Genomic DNA, 15,028 nt, shown 5'->3' with positions numbered 1-15,028 from the left:
TGGCGGCATTGAACGTTTTCACCAGTCACTGAAGAACGGCCTCAGAGCACACATGGCCCAAGGGTGCTCTTTCACGCAGGCCATCCGTCACACTCTGCTGCACTATCGGGCCACACAGCACTCGACCACAGGCGTCTCCCCAGCCTCTCTCATGCTAGGCCGGGAACTGTGCATGCCCCTTGACAGGCTCCGCCCCTCCACACCTCAGGCACTTCCCTCTGGGGTCAGAGCCTCAGTCACTCGTCAGCAGACGCGGATGAAGCATCGGTTTGACCAGTCAAAACGAACCAGGGTGCCAGACATCAATGTGTCAGACTGGGTCAGGGTCCGCAGGCCCCACAGGGACAATAAAATGGCTTCATACTGGTCCTCTCCTCTCCAAGTCACCCGTCAGCTGGGCCCAGCCACTTACCTCCTCAGCGATGGCACTCGGTGGCACTCCAGTCGTCTACGGAAGGTGTCAGCTCCGCCACACACAGCTGGTGACACAACCATAGCCATTCCCTCAGCATGGCGAGACACCCCGGGGCTTCATGCAGCTCCTACACGGGCCCCAGACATTCCTGGGCCTCAGCTTCCCCTGCCTTCTCCCTCCCCACCTCGGCCTGCCCAGCCTCAGGCCGCCCCGCGACCTGTTCGCACACGTTTACGCCCTGGCCACCTAGAGGACTTTGTGTCAACCTTTCATGTTTGAAATCCTGCCGGGGGGGGGGGAATGTTATGTATGCACACATCGACAGTGCTGCATTTGATTTGGTGCTGTTCTATTGTGCTGGGATCGATTGGTGATGCCTGCAGGCTCTGGGTTGTTTGATCGGGTCTGCCTTTGATGCTGTGTCAGTCTAAATAAAGAATGCCACGGAGAGGTTGTGTCGAGCGACAGCGCTGTGTCCTGACGTGATTTAAAAATACAATAATAAGGTCGAGCAATACCTGCAGCACATTCCCTTCGAGCGCCAGAGCAACATGAGCAGCAGTGCCTTGGGTGCTCCACTGGTTGTGACTTGCTACCAGTTTCACTTGAGCTAGGTATGGCTCCAGGGCTGTGATGCCCGCATACCGTGGGAGCTTGAAGATGCTTGGGGATGGCAGCATCACATTAGCAGGGGGTGCTGGGGTTGTAGTGACGTTGGTCAGCGAAGTGGTGACGGTGACCGGTGACGTAATGGCGGCGGCCGGCGGCGACATGGCGGCTGTTGATAGTGGATGGGCCGTGGCCGGCACCGGCGATGAGACGGCGGTGGAGACGGCGGCGGCTGGCGATGACATGGTGGCGGCTGGCGGCGGCCTGGCGGCTGTTGATAATGGATGGGTGGCGGCCGGAGCCGGCAATGAGACGGCGGTGGAGACAACGGCGGCCGGCGATGACATGGCGTCGGCGGCATAACGGCTGTTGAAATCAGAGTAGGCCGCGACTTCTCGGCGGCAGTTGCCGCCTCCGAGGGGGGGGGGCGCTGGCTCCGTCTGCCCTTCCTCCGCGGGACATCTTCTTCCGAGCGGCGATGCTCTCTCCCCGGGAAAGCTCTTTTTCCAGACACTCGATGAAGTCCTCAATCTGCCGGAGTTCTACATCGAAGCTTCTTCTTGACGTTGCAATCTTCGATGTGTGGGTATTAGCTGCAATCCCACTTCTGACACCAGTGTGGCGAACGTAGAAGCAACGACAAAGGTAACTTTGCAGCCCCTTTATTGAACTTACACAGAAACAATAACTTACCGAAATGTGACACAATACATGGTGGTCATCAACTCGAACAACAAAGTTGTTCAGGGTTGCAGTTACAAGGTTACACAACACAACAGAATGACAACTGCAATTACACCACAACAAATGGTAATCACATAAACACATAAAACCACATAAAACACTTACAAAACATTTAATAAAACTGACAATCTGCACGCAGTGCCTGATGGGTAAAACAGGACAATTGGCACAATTCTGACGTGTTAGCAACTTCGCTACAATACCTATCAAGTGCGCACCTTACATACTGAAAAGTATGTTGTAGCTCAATACAATCTCAATTCAAATTAAAAGAAAATGCCTTTTTCAACACTTTTACACTTTTTCCCAAATGCATCACATTTGTGTTTATTCACATGTATAAGAGCTCAAACATTACTAAACATTACTAGCTAAAGCCGCCATGTGTATCAAATGTCCAAAAATAAATGTCAGCTTCACTCTTTGCGAGCCAAAGGCTCTAACCAGAGTAGAAAAAGAAGTGGGAGGCCGCGTTGCACAACTGAGCAAGAAGATAAGTACATTAGAGTCTCTAGTTTGAGAAACAGACGCCTCACAGGTCCCCAACTGGCATCTTCATTAAATAGTACCTGTTAGAGCCTGTTTGTGCTGTCCTCTGAAGGGAGTAGTACACACCGGTGTAGGAAATCTTCAATTTCTTAGCAATTTCTCGCATGGAATAGCCTTCATTTCTAAGAACAAGAATAGACTGTCGAGTTTCAGATGAAAGTTCTCTTTTTCTGGCCATTTTGAGCGTTTAATTGACCCCACAAATGTGATGCTCCAGAAACTCAATCTGCTCAAAGAAGTGCCCATCCAACCAATCCAACTTGTGGGAGCTGCTTCTGGAAGCGTGGGGTGCAATTTCTCCAGATTACCTCAACAAATTAACAGCTAGAATGCCAAAGGTCTGCAATGCTGCAATTGCTGCAAATGGAGGATTCTTTGACGAAAGCAAAGTTTGATGTAAAAAAAATCTTATTTCAAATACAAATCATTATTTCTAACCTTGTCAATGTCTTGACTCTATTTTCTATTCATTTCACAACATATGGTGGTGAATAAGTGTGACTTTTCATGGAAAACACGAAATTGTTTGGGTGATCCCAAACTTTTGAACGGTAGTGTATAAACACAAGCACCGAGATTATCCGAGGAGCACAGATAGTTTATTTTTACCAGTGTTTTCAAAGCCATGCATCCGGAGTTCAACCGCTCGTCAATGCCTTCAGGGAAAGGACCAAAATAGTCGATCGCCGAACGAAAACAGGAAATACGATGGGTTCGTGAATTATCGCTGCATTGAACGTTACAACAGTCTACTGACATTATTAATTGGAATAACGATTGAATGACAACAAAATAGATTAGGTTAGCTTTGGAAAAGTAACAATGGGGTGGTAATTCACGAACCCATCATATTTCCTGTTTTCATTCGTCGATCGACTATTTCGGTCTTTTCCTCAGAAGGCGTTGGAGTATGGATGCATGGCTTTGAAAACACTGGTAAAAATAAACTATCTGTGCTCCTCGGATAATCTCGGTGCTTTTGTTTATATGTTAAGACCTGATTCACTAAAGCAACGAAGACTTGAGGAATTTTGGACACTGTTAGTCGGTTTTCAATGACTGTTTGTTGTGTTCCTGTGACATGCACGAGTACAATAGCACGAGTATGCGTGAGCAACCGGAGCAGGGCGCATGCGCGTTTCCGTCTAAATTAGACCACTGCTCCGGGCTTCAGAAATGGAAGCCCAGGGTGGGTGAAAAGCATCATATGCTGACGCATAAGGAACTTGACTAATGTACAGAAAATGACGCTTAGGGAGTGAGAATGTGTTGCTGACACGCACGCGACCCAGACATTTCACGGTCTGCGGGGTGTCTTCAATTTTAATGATGTCCACATCTTCGGGAATGAGGACCATAAGTGCATGAGCCTCATCTAAAACCTCACCATGACACCAGCTTGGCTTTCCCTTTCTCCACTAAAATGTTTTCCCAATGTGCAACTTTAATTTGTTTGTTTGTTTCTGGGTTTTTTTTTCTATTTATTTCTAGTTTTTCCCCTTATCCCACCAATGGCATATGGCCGGAACTCATGTCGAATAACTCTCCTGGATCACGTTTCCACAGGAAGGAGATAGTCGTAACACCAGCTTCCTTCAAACTCGTGTCGGCTGCTCTCGCTAGTTTACACGCTGAAGCCTCGCATGGATTGCATCACCTTCAGGCCGCGAAGGAGAACGTAGGGAGAATGCTTTCAGTTGCTTGGCTGCAGGCGCTGGGATGGGCCAGAGGGGTCGCTGGAGAACAACGAGCCCCCGAACACTACACCGAGCTACACCCACTATCCCTCGGGTAAGGGTGGCCTAATGAAGCCTTACCCCGTGGACGCTCTGGCCGTGACCGGTTACGGCGAGTCTAGGATACGAACCTCCAAGCCACGTGACTAACGGGCTGCAAGAACGGCGGGTTATCCCACTCGGCCATTACAGCTGCCAATTTGTTTTGTTTTGTTTTAACTTGTACTATTTAGTTGGAAACCCAAACTATCCCAGCGGTGCCTCCATTTTATGTAGCCCACCCCCCCACAAATGTCGAGGGCAGGGCCCTAGGTTCTTTTAACTAATAAACCTTACTTTTATATTAGCTTGAGTTTCCTAAATAGACTTATTCCCATTAAATGAGCAATCTTTAACCTTGTTAAGCATTGACTTTATTAAAACATTTTGGCCGGTTTCACAGACAGGGCTTAAATCAAGCCCGGATCAGTCCTTAATCCATACTAGTTAAACTAGGACATTTAAGTAGCCTCCATGAACGTATCTTAAACTTGGTTTAGTTAGTCGAAGACTATGGAGTCCAGGAGTAAGATAAGTAAGTCTAAATGAGAGCACCTGGGCTAAACCTCATCAGGTTAAGTATAAGCACATGCCGTTCGTCTCATGGTGCTCATAAAAACCCGGAGTTGAATCGAAAACACAATTTAATGGTATGAATCCTGAGACATAACAATGGCAGAGGCAAAAAGAATTCGTTCAATAAACTTTAGTGGGTATGAAAAAACGCTACTAAAACAAATTTTATCAAACCATCCAGCTATTGAAAGGAAAAAACACTACTGCTACTGAGCAACGGAAAAAGAATGCTTGGGCCGCAATTTGCAGTGAATTCAATGCAAATGAAAATGTAACCACAAGAACAGTACAACAACTTCAGGTGAGAAATCTACATTATTATCAGTATTCCACATTTATCATATTCATATTTTTGACATTACTAATATTGAATGATATCTGCCTTTAGACTCTGGAAGAACATTAAACTGGCTTCAAAAAGAGAAAATGCAAAGACCAGAAGAGAGAGATTTAATACTGGTGGTGGACCACCAAAAATAGACAAGGCTGATGAATTGAGTGACTTGCTCTGGAATTATTGAACCCCCGCAACCTCTGGATGGTATACCAGACGATGACCATTTGGATAGTTCAGATGAAGAACTGAGCACAAATGGTAAATAAACCCAAAGAAAGTAAATTGGTTACTTCCTTTAGTAAATGTATTACACTGACTTTGTCGATCTTTATTCTTCTTTCATTCTATGGACCATATGAATTTATTTGTGCTTCTAACAGTGTTGTTTTTCCAGAGGAAAGGAATCTGAGCAGTGTGGAAGAGCCTGCAGTGTCCAGTGAGTGTGGGCCCTCTACATCTACTATAACATCCTTAAGAGAAGATGCTGCTGCCACCTCTCAACAGAGAACAAAAAAGATGACCATGCATGAAAAGTTAGCCAGAGAATTTCATGAGCATAAAATGAAGTATCTGAAGGAAGAACATGAAATGAAAATGAGAATTCTACAGGTTGAATTGGATATGAAGTTGGAAGAGAGAGCTATCCAAAAAAATACAGTAATGAGACAATTGTGATTGCCAGTCATGATGAACAATATATGTAAAAATAAATAAATGTTTTGTCATTTGCATATTCATGAGTTTGAGTATTTTAATCACCACAGACTACATTTTAAACCAGCTTTGGTTTAGTCACTCATTTAATTTGCTGCACACCATGTACAGTAAAACATTATCCAAGCAAAAATAGGCCATAATGAATACATTCCATATTTAAATGCATCTCATCTAGCTGAAGTGCTGCAATGTGAAAGCAGCTCTGTATGCAAGTCCTCTTTGGTCATTCCCTGCCTCAACCATGGGCACCTCTGTTTGATCCTGGTCTTCCATTGGAGGATCAGGACAGCAATGCTGCCTCAGGTATTTGTGGAGCACAGCTGTAGCAATTATCACCTTGCAGCAGCTTCTTGGCTCAAAACAAAGTGTATTGCATAAACACTGGAATCGATTTTTCCATACTCCAAACATACGCTCGACCAGCCCTCTAGTGCAGATGTGAGCTCTGTTGTATCTTTGCTGCTCAGCTGTTGTGGGATTTATGTATGGGGTGAATAAAAAGTTACTCTGACCATATCCACTGTCACCAAGGAGTAGTCCACTATGTTGTCCTCTCTGAAACTGAGCACACAATGAAGCGTTGAGAAAAATCCTTGAATCGTGAGTTGTACTTTTCCAACGGGCAACAATGTTAGAAAACTCTAAATTAGGAGTGCATACACCCTGAACATTGATGGAAAACCAGTTCTTGCGGTTCCTGTACTCCTCAGCATCAGGAGTTGATGGACACTTGATGGGAACATGACATCCATCTATACAGCCAATCACTCCGGGGAAGTGCCCATATTCATAGAATTGCACTTTATAGTTGGCTTGGCCAGGAGCATCAGGAAACTTGATGTAAATATTCCTCAGTTCACAAATGGCCCTACAGACTTTGTGAACTATTCTACACACAATTGCTTCACTGGCACCACATAAATCACCAGTTTCACGATGAAACATTCCAGAAGCCAGAAATCTCAAAGTGATCAGAACTTGGAGAGAACTGGGTAAAAGGCCTTCCTCTTTGAGACAGAGAGGAAAGTCTAGGATCAAGCAAAGATATGATCTCCAGTGCATTTTCTTTATACATACGAAAGCGGTCTTGAAAAGTTATTTCATCAAAGTAATTTAATGGATTACTTCTATCCACAAGTATTCGTCTGGCTGGCCTCTGTATTGCATGTTGGTCTTCATTTAGATATTCCAATGCTCCCTCGCAAACTGCTAAACAGAAATTAAACCTGCCTCTTTGAAGGATTAATTTAAGCTTCAATTTAGTCCTAGAGTAACTATGATCCTCCTTCTCGCAGTCAGTTTAGTTTAATCCAGAACAGGCTAAATCTAGGACTATTTTAAGATGTGTCTGTGCAAGTCATTTTGAGTTAAGACAACTCAAACAGACATTTTAGTCTGGGACTAGGCTTAAGCCTTGTCTGTGAAACCGGCCCTATAAGTAATTAGACAAAACAAGGAGATAAATAATTGAAATATTTACTTAATGTTGAAATAAAATAAAATGTCTTATTTACCACAAACACTTATTGTTAAATAGTGTACTGAAAAGTATGTTGTAGCGTGGTAAAATCTAAGTTCAAATTCAAAGAAAATACCATTTTCGATATTCCATACACTTTTACACTTTTCCCAAATGTAGTCACATTTGTGTGTATTCACATGTATAAGAGCTCAAACATTACTAAACAGTACGAGCTAAAGCCGGCATGTGTAAAACAAAATAATGGGATGTAGACCGTGAGGTCATCGGAAGCGCGTGCGCCCAGAGGTGTGAGGGAGCTGATAAGCTGAAGCGCGGGGACGCGCTTCCCGAAAGAGGGGAGGGGAGGGGGAGTAGTGTAACGTACACGAGTAAGTAGACATGTTAGCCCTTGACTAACGGTTCGGACCCTTTAGTCGACTGGTTAACGTAGTCGCCCACGGTGCGCGAGCCCTAGATTCGCGTCCTGGCTGTGGCGATTCATGGCGATTCCCGAAGGAAGGGTGCAATGTAACGATCACAGATGAATAGGCTCGGTAGCCCTTGGCTAACATGTCGGACCCTTTAGTTGTCTGGTTAGCATTGTCGCCTGCGGTGCAGGAGATACGGGTTCGCGTCCCGGCGGATGCGGCGATTCCCGCCCCCCCCCCAATTCGCTACATGAAGCAAAATAAATGAGTACTCAAAACCCCTGTTGCAGGCCTGATAATCAAACGTCCAAAAAAATGTCAGCTTCAGTCTTTGCGAGCCAAAGGGAAAAACCATTACTCACGCAGTTCAGAAGAATGCAGCGCGCGAGAATGTTCCACCCAGCAGTCAGGAGAATGACCGCGTGTGCGATGTTCACTCACACTACTCGGGAGAATGACGGTGTGCCTGGAAGGTCCGTACGCGGGTGGAGACGAGAGGGCCTGTTCATTAAAGCTTGTCCAGAGCGAGAACCCCGCATTTGCCACAGGAAGTTTGAGTGTTGCCCCAGCTCAAACCGCTAGAGGGAGTCTGAGTGTTGCCACAGCTCAAACCGCTATCTAGTGCGTCTGTGCTCCGTGTGTATTCTTCTTTATCAGGGCTTAGCTGCATATGTTTGCTGATCTAGCTAACAGGCTATTTCCCAATACGATGATACACTACTCAGTTAGCTTAGCTAACTAGCTTGCTAACGATATCGGCGCAGTCAGTGAAACTGGATAATAGCGTGCAGTAAATTCTTGCCGAAGTTTACATTACTTCAACCAGTTCCAGACTTATAGCTTACACAGTCGATTAATATGTCATTAAACTGATAAACTACAAGACTGTTTCAATAAAATATGTGCGTTACGTTTTTAAGCCTTTCTTATTTTACAAGCTACTAACGAACCCTCTCGCTTCTTCTCTCCCCATCACGTCTCTTTTTCTTTTCGCTCACGTCCTGATTTTTTGCCCAGACCCTTCACCCTGACTGCCGATTGGCCATGCATTACAACAGGTAAGTAAAATAAAACATTCATAATATCTTATTTATATTTCTAACATATTTCAAATAACATTTGATATTTCAAATAACATTTAAAGAGTATTTCTATATAGTATAACTATATCAAAATAGTAACTCTTTATTAAACCAAACCCTTTCTTAAACTGGGTTACACCGAGCTGTTTAGAGAAATAGTTATTAATGAAAACCATTTTGTGTTGTTTTTCAGATCCAAGTGTCTGCACACATTCGGGTTTACGGCTCATGGTTATTATTGTTTGTAATAAGAACAAAGGGCTCTATAGTTACTTGTTATCTGTTGAATAAGAGACGTTACAGGTATAACTTCCATCCATCCATCCATTATCTAAATCGCTTATCCTTACTCAGGGTCACGGGATGCTGGAGCCTATCCCAGCAGTCATTTTGCGGCACCCTTGACACCCTGGACAAGTATAACCTTTCATTCATTCATCTTCAGCCGCTTCTCCTGACATGGTCATTGGCCAGAGGATCAGCAGCCAACCGGTGACATTTCTCAATCGGTCTGCAATCAGGCAGTATGAGGGGCACCTGCATACTGGTTGGCCTGTGATTAGGGGCACCTGTCATGGTCTGTGACCTGGGCTCGCCATCTCCTGATTGGTGCTTTGGTTCACTTGCGCCCGGTCTCCTTGATGGGCCGGTGATGAGGTGCACCTATGCTGGGGACTATTTGACTGGGTGCTTTGCAGACATACGACATCGAGTTTTGGAGAAGCTTCACGTCGGTCTGCGAAAGCCTGTGTCTCCTGAACCCTCGTCCGCCTCCTCTGTGCGAGTGTTTCCTTTGTTTAGTATTTTATGTTTATTCTGGTTTGCATTTTTGCCTGCCCTGTTTGGCAGTGTTTTTTTTTTTTTTTTTTGGTTATTGTGTGCTTGCTAAAGTCCAGTAAAGCGACTTAGTACTTACCGACTGCCTCTGCCTCTTCTCTGCATTTGAGTCCAAATGCACTGCGTTACAGCAAGACTTGACCAGACATGGACCCAGCAGAGTTAGAGCAGTTGCGTGTCGCCGTTACCGCCCAAGGTGCAGCTCTGGACAAAAAGCACACCGAGTTGCAGTCACTGAAGGCGAGTGTCCACTCCATCTCCAGTTTTTTTGGAGAGATCCGCCCCATGTTTCAGCAGCGGACAGCAGATCACTCCCAGCTGCAGCAGGTCTAGGCTCAACAGCAACAGATGGCCTCCATCACCAGCCTCACCACCGCTCTTCAGCAGCTACAGCCTACCCAGACTGCGCAATCTCTGTCGGCAACGCCCACCCCGACCAGTATGGACCCAGCAAAGGGGTCGGCATACTGGAGACAACATAGGCCGAGCCCAGTGTCTGGGGTGAATGGCCTCCAAGGGGTTGTTCGGTTGGATAACCAGCAGCCTGCCTCCCGGTCTGCTGGCCCTGAACCCACTAGCCGCCGTCCTGCCTACCGCCTGGTAAACTGCCGATCAAGGTGTGGTGCCACTCCAGTCCAGGACCCATTCTGGGGAACCCGCCTGACCTGTGGAGGTCCCCGGAGTCTCCGCCAGTCCCATGTTCCTCGGCAGCCGGCTGACGTCCTGTCCGACTACCAATTGCCGGTCTCACCGGCCGACTCCGTCTACAGGTTCCTGTTCGGCTGGCCACTCCCCCGATCAGTTCGGCTTGGCAGACCAGCGTCCCCGGGGCGCCTCCGAAACCTGCTCCACAAGCGGCTGCCACGCCGCCTCCAAGGTCCGTTTCCCCTGTGGCTGCCACGTCGCCTCCGAGTTCAACTTGCCCCGCGGCTGCCACGTCGCCTCCGAGTTGTGTTTGCCCTGCGGCCGTCCCGCCGCCGCCTGCAAGTTCAGTTTGCCCTGCGGCCATCTCGCCGCCTCCGAAGTCCGGTCGCCTAGCGGCCCTCCAGCCACGGCGGTTCTATTGTTATCGTCCATCTGCCCGTCCGCCGCAGATGCTCTGCCTCCTGCATCCTGGTCACCCTCTCGATTGGTCCCAGCCCTCGGGCCGCCCGCCTGAGATCCCTGGCCCCTCTGTCCGTCCTGCTGGGTCCTTTGGTTTAGGAACGTCTGGAATCTGTCCCGGGGAGGGGGGTACTGACACGGTCACTGGCCGTGTCAGTACGCCCCCTCCCAGGATCAACAGGTGACATTTCCCTATCGCCTGCAATCAGCCAGTATGAGTGGCACCTGCGTACTGGTTGGCCTGTGATCTTGGCTCGCCATCTCCTGATTGGTGCTTTGGTTCACCTGCGCCCAGTTTCCTTGATGGGCCGGTGATGAGGTGCACCTGTGCTGGGGACTATTTGACTGGGTGCTGTGCAGACATACAGCGTCGAGTCTTGGAGAAGCTTCGCGTCGGTCTGCGGAAGCCCGTGTCTCTTGAACCCTCGTCTGCCTCCTCTGTACGAGTGTTTCCTTTGTTTAGTATTTTGTTTATTCTGGTTTGCATTTTTGCCTGCCCTGTTTGGCAGTTTTGTTTTGTTTTTTGCTGAAGTCCAGTAAAGCGACTTAGTACTTACCAACTGCCTCTTCTCTGCAGTTGGGTCCAAACGCACTGCGTTACATCTCCGGGGTAGGGTCGCGGTAGCAGCAAGCTAAGTCGGGCACTCCAGACGTCTCTCTCCCAAGCAACGTCCTCCAGCTCCTCCTGGGGGGATCCCAAGTCGTTCCCAGGCCAGATTGGACATGTAGTCTCTTCAGCGAGTTCTGGGTCTAACCTGGGGTCTCATCCTAGTTGGCCGTTCCCAGTAAACCTCCAAAGGAACACACCCAGGAAGCATCCTAATCAGATGCCCGAACCATCTCAACTGGCTCCTTTTGACGCGAAGGAGCAGTGGCTCTACTCCGAGCTCCCTCCGGCTGTCTGAGCTCCTCACCCTATCTCTAAGACTGAGCCCAGACACCCTACGGAGGAAACTCATTTCAGCCGCATAATTCTGTGATCTCAGCCTTTCGGTCACTACCCAAAGCTCATGACCATACGTGAGGGAACAAAGATTGACTGGTATATTGAGACTTTTGTATTCCAGCTCAGCTCCCTCTTCACCACAAAAGTCTGGTACAACATCCACATTACTGCTGAAGCTACACCAATCCGCCTGTCAATCTTCTGCCGCATCCTACCCTCACTCGTGAACAACACCCCGAGATACTTGGACTCCTTCACTTGAGGCAACAACTCATCCCCAACCCGGAGGAAGCAATCCACCATTTTCCGGTAGAGAACGATGGCCTCAGACTTGAAGGTGCTGGCTCTCATCCCAGCCATTTCACATTCGGCTGCAAACCGCCCCAGTGCGCGCTGGAGGTCGCGTTCTGATGAAGCCAACAAAACCACATGATCTGCGAAGAGCAGAGATGCAATTATGAGATTCCCAAAACGATCATACTCCTCACCTTGGCTGCATCTTGAGATCCTGTCCGTGATTTATCACAAATAGAATCAGAGACGAGGGACAACCTTGGCAGAGTCCGACCCCCAGCGAAAACGTGTTGGACTTTGTGCCAAGTATGTGGATACAGCTCTTACTTTGGTTTTATAAGAACCGGATTGCTTGTAGTCACTGTCACTGCCCCCATACTCCCGCAGTATCCCCCACAGAGTGCCCTGGGGTACACGGTCGTAAGCCTTCTCCAAGTCCACAAAACACATGTAGACTGGCTGGTCAAACTCCCATGCCCCCCTCAGCACTTCCGCAAGTGTAAAGAGTTGGTCCATTGTTCCACAGCCAGGACGGAATCCACATTGTTCCTCCTGGATATTTGGTTCCACAATCAGTCGGAGACTCCTTTCCAGCACCCTAGAGTAGACTTTCCCAGGAAGGCTGAGCAATGTGATGCCCCGATAATTGGAGCACACCCTCTGGTCCCCCTTTTTTAAATATGGGAACCACCACCCCAGTCTGCCACTCCACAGGTACAGGTAAAAGTTAAAAAATAACTATTACTAAATGCATTAAGAGAATGTGATTTACTATGACTTTTCTTCGGCAGTCCATCAAAACGATGATGACTGATGCAGTTTAAGCTCGGCAAGCACACCTGTGGTTTTGCCATGATGACTTTTACTGGTTTCAAGATAAGGTAGAAAGATAGAAAAGTTGTCCTGACCCGGAAATTAAGCTCTGTTCTGCAATATATATTAGGTGAATTAACTCTTCTTTTCTAAATGACGTCTGATTTAAGCATCACTCCTTTATACTGCCTCTGGGCAACACAAAACATTTTTTACAATTTTTTTTCCATTATGTAACATTTTTATTATGAGCCAGACGTCAGCATGGGGTTGCATGGCACGTGTTCTGTATGATGGCACTAATTCTGTGATTTTTATGACAGCAGACCAGGCAAAGAAGGGGAGTTTTGGGGATAAATGACCAATAAACTGTCTCCTAATGAACACATCAGCACATTTTGTTTCATATGGCCCAAGAGCTGCATTTACAAGACAAACTTGAATTGGTGCCCAGAAAGTTGAATCAGCTCATCTACACAAAGCTTAGAGGGAGAAACATTTCATCACTCATCTAAATGACTTTGTCAGTGTCAACTGACCACAGGCATCCCCAAAGTTATAAATAGCACATTTGAATAACAACTGAAACCAGTGATCAGTTTCATATGCAAACTACCATGACCATTAACTAGGGAATAGCTGCAATCACAGCATTGTAAGATGGTGACAGCCCCCCCCCCCCTCGGTTTAGGGATGGTTATTCCCTCTTCACATCGTTGGCCTCTTTGACTCCCCGTTCAAACCTGCGCTCCATATTAAGGATCTGCACATCCTCATCCCTGAAAGAGTGGCCACTGGCCTCTAGACTGTGGAGTCCAGGCCTGGCGTGTAAGCTCTCCTGTGTAATGTCCTCAAGATGATTTCCTCAATCAAGATGTGCAGTCCTCAGATTTCAAGGCAATAACACTCTCTTTTCCACACAAAGTGTTTCAATTGATATTCTTCTTGATGAAACATTGTGACTTTGCTTCCTTCCCCTGATACAGATAATGCCCACTCCTCTTGCCATTCCCTTTGTCATCTTGGGGTTTCAAATGCAGAGTCTGACTGGAAACACCAGGCTTTCTTTGGAGCACCCGGAATGATTAAGGGTTTCTAATTATCAATTTATTGCTCTATTTGGGGTTTCCAATGGCAGATCATGCTCAGCATCAGCCTTTTGTTTATTTATTTTTACCGGAAGGTACGGAGCTACTGCGTTTCCAAAAAAAAAAACCCTCCTGTATGAAGTCACTGGCAGGAAATTCAGAATTTGACTGAAACAGAAAACATGGTGGGTAGGGGTGGGGAGGTGGAAGAGTTTCTCCAGGGTGAGGGGCCAAAAGGTCAAGTCAAAGCCCTAAATCACTGTTTGACAGAAACTATATCCTTATATTGTTTGACTTTGTTTGCAGAATTGTGCAGTAGTAGGAATTAAATGTGTGCAGCTTAGCTGTCTTGATTAAATGGGACAAATATTTGTATGCATGCAAACATGATTTTGAAAATTCCATCTTGCATAAAAGGTCTAAGTATCAAACAACACATCAGTGTCAATAACTGAATAGCTGAGTTAATTTCTTTTACGTATTAGTCAAACTATGTTAAAGCAGTTGTGTGCTGCTTTAACATGGCAGCCGTGAAGTGTTTCCACAGCAAACGTACACAACTTTTATGGTTGAGGATTGAGAACGAGAGTTTCTAAATATGCCATCCACATCACTATTTCAGCTCCATGTTTAGAAAGCAATATAATCGCTTTATATGAGTAATTACGTAATTTTGGGTTAGTATGGTAATGGACCCGGTGTGACAGTCTGCAGAGGTATGCTAGAGTTGCAGTTCCTGTGAGGGTGGCACATCAGTTATGTTCTCTTTTGAGTCCACTCTAGGTCAAAGTTATTAATAAATAAATACATACCAGGTACTGTAAGCTTTTTTTTTTAAAAAGAAAAACATGCAAAGTAATTCTTATTGTATACTTTATTTGTTTTATTGCTGGAGCTCGTGATACCATAACGCTTTCACGGTTTTTGAAGTGTTTTTCAGGCACGTCATCAGCAAACAAGACAACAGAAAGTTGAGTGTAAATATCAGAGCAGAATAACAAACACTGAAGACCGTCACCAAAAACCACAAGTATTCCCCGAATACTGTTAGGAAAAACCTAATGTACGTAACGTAGCGGAAACCCTGTGGAGGCATGGATGTGTTTAGGACAGATGGCACTGGAGTTTAGTTTTTTTTTGGGGGGGAGGTTACTTCCTTTTTCTCCCCAATTGTATCTGGCCAATTACCCCACTCTTCAGCCGTCCCATTTGTTGCTCCACCCCCTCTGATGATCCGGGGAGGGCTGCAGAC

At 46.4% G+C, this 15,028-nt stretch overlaps 1 protein-coding gene across 1 annotated transcript in view; it reads right to left on the bottom strand.

The window, feature by feature from the left end:
- The window catches only part of dgkab (diacylglycerol kinase, alpha b), a 201,651-nt gene that overhangs the window by 184,003 nt on the left and 2,620 nt on the right, over window positions 1-15,028 (bottom strand). The window contains 1 exon segment of the mRNA XM_056273361.1: window positions 14,998-15,000. Within this exon segment, the coding sequence (XP_056129336.1) occupies window positions 14,998-15,000 (3 nt within the window).

The sequence above is a fragment of the Lampris incognitus genome, chromosome 2, assembly GCF_029633865.1.
Source record: "Lampris incognitus isolate fLamInc1 chromosome 2, fLamInc1.hap2, whole genome shotgun sequence".
NCBI classification, from domain to species: Eukaryota; Metazoa; Chordata; class Actinopteri; order Lampriformes; family Lampridae; genus Lampris; species Lampris incognitus.
This window is presented reverse-complemented; position numbering and strand designations above follow the sequence as displayed.